Here is a 16636-nt window from a genome sequence, read left to right as displayed (position 1 = left end):
TGATAAATAATGACTGATTTTTCTTTAACAAACTCATAAATGATTCACTTACTCACACAGGCATATTATTAACTACTGTGCTTCAGCTTTAAAAGGCAAAGCGTCGGCTTTTTTTCTTTTAATTAGAACAATGATTTCCATTTGGCTGTTTTGCCTTTGTTGTAAAACCAACCCATGGCGCTCGTTGTCTGCATCAGAGATTCAGCAGCACTACAAATAGGCCAAGCATTTGGGCTGTGTGCCTTCCTGACAGCCCATAGGGAACCTATGGATTGGTTTGTCTCGCTCCGCAGGCTTTTCAAAAACACGCCATGCTGTGATGCACATAGAGCAGCTCTGGAGGCTGGGATCCAGCCGGGGATCCTGCTTTACAAGTGGTCAGGGCCACATTGATTTAAGGTTTATACGATCAATGCTATCAACATGGGTTTTAGGAGGGTCACCACATGAATGTCAATATCCCCAAGAGCTGAGCTGTGTCACAATGGCCATCCCCTCCCATAAGCTGTTGCTGTGTGCGCACGCGTGTCTTCCCTTAACATTGAAGCTTGTACATTTTCAAAAACACTAACCACTTACTGTGGAATGAACAGTGGTACAACATAAAGGGCTGCCACTGTGATTTCTCTACAGTCATGAGAAAACACTTTATGATTTTGCAATAACATAAACAGAGATTTACCAATTACCATGTTAGCATGTCAAGAGATTCAGGTGGAACCCTGCCAATTTAGTGTGCTACAATTACACTCAAATAAATAAAACATGAGATTTTCACTGGTTTTGGGAGTTTTGGACTTGGTTTAAATAAATCTGTCTGTTTCCCAGAAAAACAAACACATCAACATTTTAACATCGTGTAAGGATTTTATCTCTTATCACGATTACTTTTTCCTTGGCAAAGTTAGACAGCATGAGGTAGGGTGATTATATAAACACTTACAAACGATACTCTCTCATGTGGTGATTTGATGTTGTTGGTTTATTACTGGCAGTGTAAAGCTAGTGTCAGCAGTGGTGGTGTGGTAGGGAATGTTTCCCTAGTGTAGAAAGTTCCTCACTCGAGGTGAAGGCAGCCTTGACCCTGACCTCTCCTCTAGCTCCCCAACCACAGTTTGATTAGCACCTTGTCACTTTGGTTGCAGATGACAGCAGTGGTCACTGATCCTGCAAAAGCAGGATTTGGGCCTATCTGGGTAACTATAGCGATAACCCTGGGTTTCCTGCTTTTCGAAGGTGCCTTACTTCTTACCAGGGAACTAGAGACCGACAGGTAATAACTGCCCACTAACCAATCAGTTTTCCAGAACATAGCATCAGCATTCTTGGAAGATCTCTTAAGACACTACACAGACAGATGGAGGATCTAAAGGTTTTCAATAGTTTCTAATGTCTGAAGAGCATTACTATGAAATATAGATTCTTAGATGCAGCTTTATTTATTTATTTATTGGCTTATTTGGACTCCAAAATCCGCACACAGCTTAGACTAAACCTAAATTTGAATCCTTTTTTCAAATACTTACTCTGAGACTGTTAAACACTACTGAGGTTACAGTTGAAAGAATTGAAACTATCTTTTAAAAACTGCCAGTTTTCTTTTGCGGCTTCATACAGGCTGAACTTTATTAATATAGTAGATCTTATCCACTCCTACTGCCCTTAAAGTGCACACAAATTCATGCCGCGCTTTTAATACGAAACTACTGTCGAACGCTTTTCCTCTCAAACACACTGTTGCTGTATTTGCAGAAGCTGTGTTGCTTTTACTCTGTGTTATGTTTAATATCTTCATCATTTTCTAACATTACAGTTTTGTCTTCCTTTGTAAATCAGTTGCTTCTGCTGCCAGTACACTTCTCCATAATGGTGATTAGTCAGATGCTGCCAACATCACCCCTTTCATGAGAATGCCAGGAGAAGCCTCATGTGGCTGCTTATTCTGACTGCCAATGTTAGTGTAAGTGAGTCTAGATAATGAAAAGATACCCTGGGTATGTTGGACATGCTTGGTAGTGCAGTCCCTGTTGGGGCCACTGTGTTGCACCCCTCTCGACCCTGTGTTTTGCTGCCCAGTGCTCGATGGTGATCTTGCTTAGGCCTTTTATTGCGATTCAGGTTAAGACTTTTGCATTTCTATGCATTTAGCACAAATTTTCTCTATTGTATTTTCTCTAACTGAGTTGCTTGTGTATGCTATTTTCATTTGTGCTCTTTCAGAAGCGTTCTAGTTGTAGCCCTTTGTTTTCATTTAGACATTTTTCTCTCCTTAGTGAGGCAGAACATCATCTTGCTGGGAGGCATATTTGGTGAGCTCCCCTCCCCACAGATATACATGTGATTAATTTCATTGTGTTTGCAGTGAGGCACCACTGGGTACTCCTCAGTGTAGCATGCCCCCCAAGTGGGCTAGCTTTTACCTATTATACAATAGTAAACCTTCTTTTTCATTTGATCATATTTGTGATTGTTTCTAAGCCGTTTTCTCCATCCTAGCAGCTTCAACACTGTTCGTAATTGACTTCTGTTTTGTTGAATAAATTGTTAGAATTAGTCTGCCTCTCTGGTATGGGTCTGTGTGCCTTTATTATCCACTGATAATTAAGTTTTGTTAAAGCAATATTTCCTGTGGTGGAGTTCCTCAAGTGGCATTGTTGTTCTCTCTCCTATTTCCACATTATTACCCTCACCACAGTAGGACCTGCAGTCTTATTTCCTTGAGGGTTAATGTCCATCGCACGATGTGTTCAGGCTTGTATCAAGTGCTTATTTCAGTTTATTCTGATGGAGCTCCCACATGACAGTTCATTTTTCCTAGTTAAAGTACATCTGGTGTGCTTTCCACCTTGCTCTTTTTAGAACATCATTTTTAGTCGCAGCTAAAAATGTCTGCTAGCTGACGCATTGCAGCCATCCCACCCATAGTGGAGAACCAGTCTGCCCATAGACAGATTAAAGAGCCTCATCAGCTGGGTTTAGATTTGCTCTAATTGCTGACTCATCAAAGCATTTTCAGCGCCCTGCGCCGTACAGATGTGGGCACCTTCACCCCAGAGGTGAACATTCCCATCAGAAAAGAAATGTTGAGTAAAGATGGCCACTTGGAACACCTTTGTACTGACTGGCTGTAACCCTTCACTCTCAAAGGGACAACTGACAAAATCCTCAAATCCTTTTTTCCATTTTTTGGTGTGCAGGTTTTTCTTTGAGTTTTTTGCAGGTTTTTTCCTCCTCCAGTAGAACCTGACGTTCATGTTTGTTCATCTGCTTTTTTTCAAGCGGGGCTGGATTTTTACTGGAAAAATAACAACCTCGTCCTCAGCTGTGGATTATGTATTATTAAAGTCATCTCTCATAGTGTAGTTCTGCAATAGAAAATTTCAAGCACTGAAACCCATTTTCTTAAAGGTCTTGGAATAATATGTAATATATAACAGCTGGATTTTGTTTTTTTTTAATAGAGTCTCTCTTTGTGGGAAATTGTGAATTAATCTTCTCAGTTTCATATCTTAGCTGCATGACAAAACACAAATCTAAGCATGAAATACCCCCCCCCCCCCACACACACACACAAGCTTGACATCAGAAACAATCATCATTACATTTTTTCTTTTTGAAAACAGATCTACCAATGCAATTTAGCAAAAGCGTTTAAGAATAAAAGTACTTTTCAGAGAAATAGTTGGCCATCCTAATACTGATAATGATGTAAGCATGAAAAATGTCCACTGGAGAGCCTATTTCAGTCAGACCCAAACAAAGGTTTAGCCTGAGTCGCTGCTGCCATTAACATAGAGCTCTGACACTCTGAATCTAATAAAAACCTCCTAATAACTTCAAAGGAAACGTGTTCCTTGAGGCCTTCGACACAGGTGAGGTAAACAAAATCTGTCCACACCTGCTGACCATCCAGCAGAACTAACCTCGTCAGTAACCTTCCCAACGATTTGCTTCCATCTGTGAAAGAAAACAAATTAATTCCACTTTATCTCATTACTAATTAACTTTTTGTCTTGATTTCTCCATTTTTTTCAGGCAGCACTATGATGCTTGCTCAAATTAAAAAGTTGTGTTATGGCCTCTGAGGAAAAACAATAGAGCCAAGAGAGATTCACGGGGGGCGGAAAACATCAAATCTAACCTCTAAGCTTGAGAATATTAGGCATTTATACAATGTAATTGACTCAGTTTGTTCTGGATGCCTCTGTGCTGTATGTGATGATTGGATTGATCCACTGAGGCCCTGTGGCAAAATAGCAGCTTATTAGAATTTGGAAATTAAAAAGGGAGAAATGTGTATAGCAATGAAACACTGGAGCTTAAGAGTCTTGACACATAAAACAAACATGACACACTAAACACATCTTTTTTTTAATATATAGGGTATTTATTTGTCTTCATCTGAGTATCGCAGTTTACTTTGAAGCTGACTGTGCCTGTAGGGTTCAAGCTGAAGTTGAGGACATGTGTTTGAACTGCCAGTGTCTCACCTGGTGTTGATACAGACATGCACAAGGTTAGTCATCTATTATGGATGACCAGCACACAGCCAGCGGAGGACACTGTGGTCACCTTGTTGGATGCGAATGCATGGGGAGAAGCTTTGAACCCTCCATGAGGAAAACCTCCAACTTTAGAACACAGCGACTGAAAAATAAACCGGCTAAACTACTGAAAATTCTTTCGTGTTGTTCCTTATAGTCAAAAATAATCCGTAATATTATAGCTCACTTGGAGTCAGGGGGAAAAAATGTTCCTGTGGCTTCAGATCCCAACTTTGCTGCAGTCCATTGAACCCGATTGCCTTTTAGGATCAGGCCCATAATAAGCCTGGCTTATCCTCAAGCTTTAAAATGATGGAGTCACCCCCAACAACCACCCCATCCTCCTTCTTAGGTATAAACAGTCTCACGGTGTGGTGTAGTGGCCAAGCAATGAACTGTGGCTAATTGGACATTCCTGGCTGAGCTGACCTGGCTAAATTGTGCAGGCCTGGGACTAATTTCAACTAACTTCATGAGTCTGGTAAAAAGATAGCACTGTAAGACAAATATGAATTTTGCAACCACAGGATACACTTTCTGCGGGCCTTTGGAAAGAATGCAGATTTGAGACGCTTTCAAAGTCGATCTTGTATATACTTATTATGACATCATCAGGCTAAACTGTTGATTTTCTTTTACAACCTCGTTTGTCCACATGGAGATCAGACTTAAGACTGAGGTCTGCAGTCATTAGACTGCAAAATTAGAATTTCAAAAACCTACATCGCCTTGTTCTCAAGTTATTGCAATCACAAGATTTTCAGAAACCCTGACCTTTAGGTCGAGGTCACTGTGATTCGAACTCGAGATTTCTAGTAGATACACCCACGGTATCAAATTGAAACGTCACTTCATTCTCGAGTTTTACAAGCCCGTGTGTCCACGCCCGCCCGCAGGAGGACGACAATACCCCGACATCTTTTACAGCTGAGGGGTAAAAAGCGAACAAGCACGTATGTATTATCTGCAGCTGGAAGGTACTGTCTGAGGACGTCCCCCTACTCTCATAAATGTTTCTGTTTACACCTCTGTGAAACACATTAATCCAACAGTCTGACATGCCTCTTGTTGATGCAGGTCTGGCACAGATATACTCATCTTACCAAGCGATACGGAGTTATCAACATGAGTTTTAGGAGCTATTTGGAGTGTTCAATGTCACTCGATCCCAGCAACTGGTTTGGTAAGTCAAGCATTAAATGTGACACCAAGGTTGAGCTAAACTGTGAATCATTCTTCTTTTCATTGCTGTAGCCTCATTGCATCACCACAGAGTAGAATCGTTTCTAAACATTTGGCTGTGATCTAATGAAAGTGTCTTTTTTGCTGCTTTTATTTAGACATCATCTGCTCTGCGTACTGAGTGCTTCCAACCTGAGGTCTCCTGTGATATACAACAGGAGCAGGTCCAGTTACAGGTGTGCGGTTGAGCTAAAAAGCCTGTAAAGCAGCCTTCACGGGATCTTTTCTGTATCCATAAGGAGCTGAACGAATGACACAGCTTTGGATTTATAGGTCGAGGCCTCCAGCCGGGTGGCAAGCTGCAGCGGGGCCCGGGCAGCACAGTGGCAACACCACTTCCATCTGTTTCCATGGTCTGCTCATATCTGCATGCTAATCCTTCTCTACCCACACCTTCATGAAAAACAGTGCTGCCGCTGCAGCTCGTTCAGGATGAGGAATGAGCGGAGCACGGAGCACAGAGACATGGACCTGAGGTTGATGGGATGTGAAATGCAGATAGAGCAGGGAGTAAAAATCTGAGATTAGTGGAAAATCAAAGGGGCAAGAAGCAGAACTGGCACCCTGGCTATCTAATTTCCACATTAAAATGCTGTCATCACTGAAGCCTGCGCACCTTGTAGATGGACTTGATGTTTGCTAATACATGTAAAACATGCAGAGGAAAGTCAAAGTCAGTTATCCGTCATTATATTAAGGTCTGAAGGTCAATGACATTCAGCGGGTGTTGAAGCACAGCTCCGTGCCTCCGTTCAGCAGATATAGCTGCTGGCAAAAGTCTTCTCAAGCTGACTAATCATTTGTGTATGCAGCTATAATATGCTTTCAATGTCTGAAAATACATATCATCCATCAAAGCACGATTGTAATGTCTTTGGGCTAGAAAAGGGCACTGGGAGTAGGTGTGGCATATCTAAGATCTAATAAATATACATTTCCTCAGGCAAGAAGAGGAAGCTGTGAGATCTAAGGATTCATTTCCTTCTCTGCCGACAGAGCAGATAAGGTTTGATACAGTGTAAGCATGCAAAAATCTATATTTTGCAGGTGAAATGTAGAATTTCATAAGTATATGTTTTGCTGCCATAGTTTATATAGCACTAAAATGGCTAACAGTAAATACCCTTTTTTCTTTATCATTAAAAGTCCACTTTGACCCCATCCATGCCTTTACAGTCATAAAACACAACCTTACCCTATAGCTGGCTGGATGCGCCATGCGCTTAATATATGTTTGATCTAAATAACTCTGGCAGACATGTGACTGTGGTGGAGACTGAGATATCACATATATTGGGTCAAAAAAACCCTCAACATACTACAGAGTGAACTGCAAGACAGAGGGAGGCTTGTTGCATGTAAAACAGTCATCGTACCATGACAGAAATCTACAAGATTTGTCTGCTTTTTCAGAAAAGAAATATGCGGGTTGTGCTGTTTCATTTGGAAGCAAAAACAAAAAAATGTGCCATCTTATCAGAAAAGACAGATCTTGGAGTCGTTTTTTTTAGAGAAGAAGAAAAAACAGTGACGTCGTTTCATCAATTTGATCTCATGTCAGTTTTAATTAAAGAAAGAAAAAAAATCTTCCACCAACATTTTTCATTTTGCTAAATTTTGCCCAATTAAAAAGTTTTATATGTGTCAAAAGAAAATGAACAGCAATATAACATAGCACTTTCCAGTTTTAGCTCTTTTTAGCACTGAGGGTTTACCATCACAGAGATGTGCAGGATGCGGAGCTCCTCCTTCGTAGAGACATTGGCTGGATCCTCAGTCGGTTCTGGGAGGCTCAGGCTGCCGTCTTGGTGATGGATGTGGAAGAGCAGAGTGCCATTCTCCAGCCACTGCTGCCTCCAGCGCACTAGAGGGATGTCCTCCGAGTTCCCAGAGATCTCTTTAAAAACATAAAAGACAAACACAAGGGCACTCAGTTAGAAGCTTTCTGCTATTGCACATGAAATATTACCAATATCTTGGAAGAGATCCATTTAAATTTGGACAGTTTACCAGCAAATGGCATCTTCTGATACTGGAAGGTTCAATCGTGCAGATATCAAATATGACAGAAAGTTAGCGAGTGAGCAGTCAAAGGCACGTGCAGTTTTAACTACACAATAAAAAAAAACAACACACTACAAGCGTTCACTCAACTAACAAAATAAGACAGAAGGGACACATATTCAATTTAATTTAATTTATTTACAGCAGTCCTCCTCTGTCAACAGTCAAGTCATGGTGCCTTATTTTGTAAGATAAAGATTCTACCACAAAGAAAACCTCAACAACCAGACAACCCAATCAAGCACTTGGTGATAGCTGGAAGAAAAAACCCGATATCACAGCAAAGTGTGTAGAAGACAGGCCGGTCCATCGTGTCCATTTAACACTTTGCTTCTCCAAAACGTGAAATGTACACACATGCAGTAAGATGCAGTAACAGCAGAGGAAGATGTTTTATTTCAGGCCAAAATGAAAATAATCACGGACATTTTATCACATGTACATGTAGATACATATTAGCCTCCTAGCTTAATAGTTTCTGGCGATTAAGGACTCTGGAATGCACTTTATACGTTTTTTACTCAGTACCGACTTCATGCCTTTAAATATGTTATCTCACCCTGCCGGTAATGCAATTTCTGCATGCATGTACATTTCACACTTTGGAGAGGCAAAGCATAAAACACGGTGGACCAGCGTGTCTGTTACAGGTTTTGCTGTGATACTAAGTTGGAAGAAACCATCAGAAGATCCAGGCTCAGGGAGGGGCAGCCCCCTGTAAGACAATAACAATTATACAACTAAACGTCATCACGCAGAAACAGAAACATCGGACTTATTTTAACCTCTATTGACAAAACAGTGAAGGCTTGTTTTATGTCAGTTAGGAGACAACAGAGAAAACATGTGACAAGAGAGTGATTGAAATCATCAGCTTCTATATTCCACATGATTAAAGTAACATATTTACACACATTCATAGTCCGCAGGGGACGAATCCTCCCACGTCACTCGTGTTTTTCACATTCCACAACAGATCATTGCATACTGAGTCAAATGGTAAATGGCCTGTATTTGTATAGCGCTTTTCTAGTCCCTAAGGACCCCAAAGCGCTTTACACAACCTGTCATCCACCCATTCACACACACATTCACACACTGGTGATGGCAAGCTACAATGTAGCCACAGCCACCCTGGGGCGCACTGACAGAGGCGAGGCTGCCGGACACTGGCGCCACCGGGCCCTCTGACCACCACCAGTAGGCAACGGGTGAAGTGTCTTGCCCAAGGACACAACGACCGAGACTGTCCAAGCCGGGGCTCGAACTGGCAACCTTCCAATTACAAGGCGAACTCCCAACTCTTGAGCCACGATCGCCCCTGAGTCAAGGTTAATCCCTTTACACTTCATCTAGCACCACCATCAGGTTGGACTTTCAGAGCATTTAGCTCAAAATGCCACTTTTACTAAGTATAACCCACAGAGATCATCATCTCTGTCACCTCTTGTTTGCATGGGTAACAAAGTTTATTGGCATTGTCGACCAAGACGCCTGCAATCTGATGAGCAATTTCATATTTGCAGCGCTCGGCACCCGTAACCTGAGAGATTCAAGGACAGTCGTGACAGTTGTGACATTTTCTATTACAGTAATTCATTCATTCAGTCTGCATTGTCCGGAAATGATTTATGCAAATACGTTGAAATGGATTGCACTGTTTTAGCGTTTTTCTGATCCCTGCTTATACCACTCCCACAGCTGACAGCCGTTATATCCATGGAAGAACAAAAAAAAGAAAAAAAATAAACCCACGAGAAAGAAATGAGTAAACAGTGATTTTATGGAAGCAGTGGAGCATGAGAAACATTGTGCTTTGTGTCATACCTCAGCTCCCAAGACAATAAATTCCCCTCCTAGCTATTTGAAATATTAGTGATGTACGCCAAAACACACAGAGTGCAGAAATGGAAAACATTATGAATGCATGGCAGAGCATTATGGGTGATTTTCTGTTATGTAAGTGTGAAGAGTAGCAAATGCATCAGGTTCATAAGTTAGCAGAAATCCTGGAAGACATAAATCGAAACAGAGATCACTTAAATTGCAGCTTAAGTGGCATATAGCGTATGTTCCAGATGTGATTTTATGACTGACTTTCAGCAGCACTAAGGAAAGCAAGGATTTGGTGATCAGATCATGGTCTAGGATCAAACTGGTTAGGTATGTTGTACCTGAACACTATATTATATTGCATCAGGTTGGAGTTTCAGAGCATTTAGCTTAAAATGCCACTTTTACTAAGTATAACCCCACAGAGATGCTATCATCTCTGTCACCTCTTGTTTGCATGGGTAACAAATTTTATTGGCATTGACGTGCAAATCAACAGATCATTGCATAAGTGACTTGGACTGTGAGACCTACATTCCGCCTCCAGATTAACACTTTCATTCATTTATTCATGCATTCATTCAGTGAGTGACTTATAAGCCTATAGAGCATGGAAGACTCTTTGTCTTTATGTCTCACACAGCTTCATGTTTCTGTCGCAAAAGCATCTTTAACTACTACCAGTTATTTTGACTCTTCATATTCAAGAGTCTCATAAGTAAAGTAAGTAAAAACTCAACTGAAATCTTTTAACATGAGAGTCCTAACAGAGAAAAGAAAAAGGGATCACATTTCAGCTTACTGGCTAGTCTTCATTAGCTCCATGAAATCAGTTTACAATCCACATCTACAACTGAATGACCTGACAACCATACATTAAAATCCCCGTATTCCCCATAATATCATACTGTATTCTAACAGAACACTCAGCTCTCAGCAGATCTGTTGACTTATTTGTCGTTTAAAGCGCTTCAAGTGCTGCAGGAGAGTAGAAAAGCGCTATATTAGAATCAGTCCATTTACTTATTTGTGGTACCTAAACTTACCAAAACAGAACAGGAGGCAGAGCTTGTGCTGAACTTGTGCCACATAATAAAATAGGAATGACATGTAAATTCAGTTATAGAAAACAAATGAAATCTATATTTATATAACATTTACATGAAAATAAATAGAATTCAGAAATGAACAAACTCTGGATAAAACCCTTTGAATTGTAACCAAAATCCAGTGTCTGAAAAATAAAAACCAAACTCACAAAATCAAGAAAACTTGACAAGTGGAGAAATGTGAGACTTTGACTTGACAGAAACTGAGACTTGTGTACTTTGTGTCTTTGTATTACAGTTTTTATGATTGCTGGCTGGAGCCATTATTTCCATTTAAAATTCTTATTAGGAATTTGCACATCAAGTCCTCTTTACTGCCACCATTTAAAGTATGGTTCACAGTGCACATCCTCACCCTGTTTATGGATTACTTTGGAAACCAATGCCTCTGAAATAGACTATTACGCTAATTGCTAGCATGACCCAGTACAGTGCACAAATCTATTATCCAAATATATTACGCTTGCTCTGCTGCTATACAAGCTATCAAATAATTTATACCATAAAGAACTTAACCGAGCAGCAAACACAATGGTAATGCATAGCAGAAATAAAAAGTGAGGATGAACTGAAAGCACCCAGTCCATTAACAAACATTCCATAATTAATCAAAGTCCACAGTGTTTGGTGCAGCGGAGGACTGATTGTTGCAGGGAGAAATCACAATATGCAAATAATAAAGAGGATTAGGCCTGATCAAAAGAATAAGCCCAGGACTCATTGATGAAAACAGTACAGTAAAATACTCAGTAGGACAGGAACAAGGACTGGGAAAGCATGGGGAGGCTACACAGCAGTGCACTGGCAAAACACGAAAGTGCTAGAAACACCCAGCGCTATCAGCATTAAATCTACTTAAAGCCATGTGTGGAGAGCTTTATATAAACACAGGCTAACCACATTCCACACTAGAGCATTACGCTGATAAGTGGCTGAGACGTAGCTGCAAGCCAGATTTTCCTGCTGATCACAGGCTTTTGCTCAGCTTGCCAAACTTCAGGGGCATGTATCACCTTACACAATTTTAGCACCTGCACATCATGGGACCTCACTGATTCAAGGCTTCAAATTCTGTATACGTATATATATAAGTTCTATCTTTGCACACATAAAGAGAAAAAAGCAGAGAACCAAAGGGTAAAAGGGAAGAGTAATTTTTACACATTAGCTAGTAATTAGGAGAGTTAGCAGCCTGCAAAGAGCAGTTGCAGACTGTCCCGCGGCACTGGAGCAGCTTTGCCAAGCCAGAGAAAATTTACTTAGGTGATGTCTTCAGGGTTATACAGGTTGATTTTTACATAATTAGCATTATTGCTACGAGTTTTTACTTATTTAGGCTGTTAATCAGCCACAGAAGGTTGAACACATAAATTACTGCATTGTGCAAAAAGAGCAAGCAGTGTTGCTTCTGAGGATATCAAACACAACTGGATTTGTTGAATAGGTCTCCAGCAAGTGCCAAGCTATAATAAACAGCATGCTTTAAGTATGTGAATGGATTCCATCCATATATCAGACATCAACTACACAAATACAACAAGACAATCACATTGCTGTTCTGTTGTCGGGTCTTTAGCACCTCGAGGTGACGGATTTGGCAACAGATAAACAAAACAGGACTGAATTGAATTATTTTTTGCTAAATGGAAAAAACAGATTGTAACATTAAGTGTGGGTCTATCCATTTAACGATACACTTATATGTTCTGTTTCAGAACATATGAGTGTATATTCTGGCACATCAATCTCTGAATGTGGGGCAAACACAAATAAATGATTCGTCTCTGTTTCCTGCACAAATCCAGTTTTTTATTTTCATTTAATTTGGAGGCTGTTTACTTTTCAGTTAGATTTTTAACGCTCTGTTTTATTTGTTGCTTGAAAAAGTTTTTATTTATTTATTTATTAGAGGGTATGCCCCAGGGCAGCTGTGGCTACAGCTGTAGCTGCCTCCACCAGTGTGTGAATGTGAGCATGAATGAATAATGGAATTGTAAAGCGCTTTGGGTGCCTTGAAAAGCGCTATATAAATCCAATCCATTATTATTATTATTAGTAGTAGTAAGTAATATAAAATACAAATAAAAATGTCATATTCTTATGTGCAAGGATAATGGACAGGGTTAATCGATTTTAAAGGGTTAATTAGTCCCAGTAAAGAGTAAAGTTCTTCTTCTATCACTGGAAGGATTTCATATGTATGCCTGAAAGGCTCTCTCTCTATAAACACTTACCTGCCTTAAACTATTCATTGAATGAGCTGACGCCATTGATATTTTGTGCACACTCTGTACACGCATAAGATTACAATACAGCACTTCACCTTGTGCTCTGTGAGTGTGCACCTTCTTCGTCGGACAGCCCATTACACTGATTGCTGGCAAAGGACGCTCTTGCAAGCTTGATAATAGCCACAACCCCTATACAGATTTTAACCTGTTTATAAACCAAAAACACTTCATGCTTTCACCATGACTCAGCTGTGTGCGTGTGCGTGCGCTTGCCTGCATTTGTGCGTTTGTAATTGTTTGGCCTGACAGTAACTGATGCCCTCATGTCACAGTGAAGAGGGACTTCCCTCGGCTCATAAATAAGATTTAAGAGTCCCGACTGGTTTTAACCTAAATGCAAATCATGTGCCAGAGTGTGACAGGGCACTTTTTAAAAAGGGGGCTCTCTGTCCCTGGGGACTAGTTTGCCATGAGAGCTGGATTAATGAGACCACCACAGTACTCCCTCTAACCATACACAGTGCCACCCAGCAGAGACGAGGCAGGAGAACAAAAGAAAAAGGAAAAATGGAAGAAAGAAAAAAGAAAGGAAAAGAAGAGGAAACGGAGTAGGGAGGCAGGCTGAGACAGAAAATTGGAGAGGAGATGAAGGGAGTGGCGGAGAGGAAGAAAAGTAGCCACCTACCAGCATCAAAATGAATCAAAGTAATCTGATTAGGCTGCATTATTAGTTTACCTCCTCTGAATGCAGATTTGCAGTACCATTTAGTTTAAAGGAGTTTTAGTGCCTTTAGAATTTAATTTAAGTAGCCCTTATCTTAAGCATTTTGAAAGCAGTAACTTTCATGCCAGCATAAACTAATGGATAACAGCACCACAGAGAATTACAACACGAAGCATTTTAACATTCCCTTGGTTACTGACAGAGCACAGACCACCCAATGTTATTACCGACAATTCAGAGTGTGCTTTGGGGCTGTCACAGATCTCCCTTACATGTGTATCGTTAGCACGTCGAGTGTATTGCATCAAATTCAGTAAAATCTCACTCCACCTCAGGTCGCAATGATTTCTGCTTATTCAAGCACAACTGATGGAATTAGAAAATTCTTAAGGGTTTTTGCATTATATCACCTGTTAGTTATAAAGTCCAGATCAAAAGTTTGAGACCACTTGAAAAATGGTACAAAATCTTTTTTTCTTCTTTTACAAGGTTTCAAGTAGAGTTTCAACATGAAACGAGAAGAAATGGGAGTCAGACATTTTTCAAGTGGTCTTCAACTTTTGATCTGGACTGTATAACATACAGGTGATATAATACAAACCATCTCATTGTTATAAAACATATTTTGATCTGGGGGACTGCACTTTGTTTTCCCAATAAAGTAAACACGGATGTAAAAGAGCTACTAAAAGATGTGACTCGGGCATTAATTGGAATAAACTGTTCATATGAATCTTTTATCCCTGATGCATGTCTGTTTGAATGCATTTTAACATTCCCTTGGTTACTGACAGAGCACAGACCACCCAATGTTATTACCGACAATTCAGAGTGTGCTTTGGGGCTGTCACAGATCTCCCTTACATGTGTATCGTTAGCACGTCGAGTGTATTGCATCAAATTCAGTAAAATCTCACTCCACCTCAGTTCGCAATGATTTCTGCTTATTCAAGCACAACTGATGGAATTAGAAAATTCTTAAGGGTTTTTAAGAATTAAAAAATGAATTTGATATCAAGATTAATGAGACGTGACAGAAGCAAACAAATTTCAGTAAAGCAGTCTGTCTGGTGCAGTTCAAGGAACATGCGGGGAACCTTTTTTCAGCAATATAACACTGTCAGTTTTTAGCACCCAGCAGGGAGGTTTTGTTCTGTTCCAGGCAATAACGTCACAGCGAAGTGTCAGAGGTGGAATAAAATCATTCATCTTATTGGAGGATGCTTCTGGATAAGATGAGGGGCTGAGTGTTAAACTGGAGCTGCAATAGAGTCGCACGGGCCCTCCGGGACTTTTGAGGCTAGAGCTGCTGCTAACTGCATTACCAGTCTGTCGTTGTAGCTACTGCTGTGACAATAATATATTATCTGGTCAGTTTATCACTGTTGCAAAACAATTTGATCTACTTTGTAGCATTCAACTATGCACATAGTTGATTTGTCCAGATTATAGAGTTTCTGTCTCTAAGCCTTCTGTCTAATATAATAAGAGGAAGGTTCTGAAATCATCTGCAGGCAGTGTTGCATACTGCAATCTTTCAAAACAACTCCTGTTATATTTATTATTTGTAGGTGGCAATGTGGACATTTTTAAAGTGGGATCAAATCTTGGTTTTCATACTAACCAAACAATTAATTTAATTAATAAAAAAACAGGAAGAGTAGAAAAGGCTTGCTCTTTGCCAGTTAAAAATGAGGATCTTATAATAACTGGTATGGACTTAATTCATAAAACATGGTACATGCTGTTGTTTTAGGTACTGGACATACTGCACATTGACAGCATGAGGCATCATGGTGCACTCAAAGTCACATTCTGATTTAAAGATTCAGGCTTCGGGCAGCCTAGAGAAGCTTCAGTTCGTCATATCCTGAAAACTACAACCATTGTTTATTAATAGCAACACCGTGATATTTGATTCGACTTATATCTCATATTCTAAACTAGGTACAGGTAACTAAACCTTCCTGTGTGCGTAAATAATTTATACCTACATCTACAGTATGGGTAATTAATTGCTCTGTTCTAACTGTGCACCAACCAAATCTGACAACCACAGACATTCACTGTTGTCTCCAAAATGCACTCTTCTGATTATTTTCAAATAATAAGTTAATGTGCTTTGAACATTTTATGACCCAGTTCTCAAAGACCACATTTTCTTTTTCTTTCAAATATGAAGGACCTATATATAATATAACCTCCGCACACTGTCCTGCTTAGCATTATTTTTGTTCTGTTACAACGTTTTGGTCTGTGCGCCCTTGGTGAGGTACAGAGAAGGACCTCTAATTCATAGGGTTAAAACTGAAACATGACTAAGGGCTACGTCTCTATTGGCAAATCAAATGGATCACTGTGATAAAAGAAAAAGCAATTAAAAGCAGAGAAAAAGTAGTAATACTAGTAATAATGTGTAATAATAATATGTAACAACAGTCCATCATCCTGTACATGCATGGAGATTAGGATTTTGGTTGCCTTTTAAAAAAAGACAAAATAATCTCAGTGAGAAACAACAACCACAGCCCATTCATGGCAGCAATTCATATATACATAATAGCCATGGGCACCGGTTTACCTCAGTGTGTGAGCAGGCAACCACAGGCCGCGTGGCTCCAGGTTTGAGCGTGTCTTCCCCTCTCTTTCTCCCTGATTTCCTGTCCATCTCTACTTACTATCCAATAAAAAAAGGCAAAACCAAAATACAGTGGCCCCTCGCTATAATGCGGTTCACGCAATTTCGCGGATTTCGTGTTTTGAAATTTTGCATACTTTTTTTTTCTTTTACAGCAAATGGTGTAAATCTATCTATCTATCTATCTATCTATCTATCTATCTATCTATCTATCTATCTATCTATCTATCTATCTATCTATCTATCTATCT

General features: G+C 40.0%; 1 protein-coding gene across 8 annotated transcripts in view; it reads right to left on the bottom strand.

Annotated features, from left to right (window-relative positions):
- Positions 1–16636, bottom strand: part of astn1 (astrotactin 1) — a 487501-nt gene that overhangs the window by 348169 nt on the left and 122696 nt on the right. For all 8 annotated transcript variants that reach the window (XM_005936984.3, XM_005936986.3, XM_042225858.1 and 5 more), the window contains exon 2: positions 7502–7683. In XM_005936984.3, coding sequence (XP_005937046.1) covers positions 7502–7683 — 182 coding nt within the window. The remainder of the gene's footprint in view (positions 1–7501; positions 7684–16636) is intronic.

This window comes from Haplochromis burtoni, unplaced genomic scaffold (genome assembly GCF_018398535.1).
Source record: "Haplochromis burtoni strain Fernald_Lab_line unplaced genomic scaffold, NCSU_Asbu1 Contig_185, whole genome shotgun sequence".
In the NCBI taxonomy this organism is placed as follows: Eukaryota; Metazoa; Chordata; class Actinopteri; order Cichliformes; family Cichlidae; genus Haplochromis; species Haplochromis burtoni.
The sequence above is the reverse complement of the archived record's forward strand: the minus strand, read 5'-3'. Positions and strand labels throughout refer to the sequence as shown.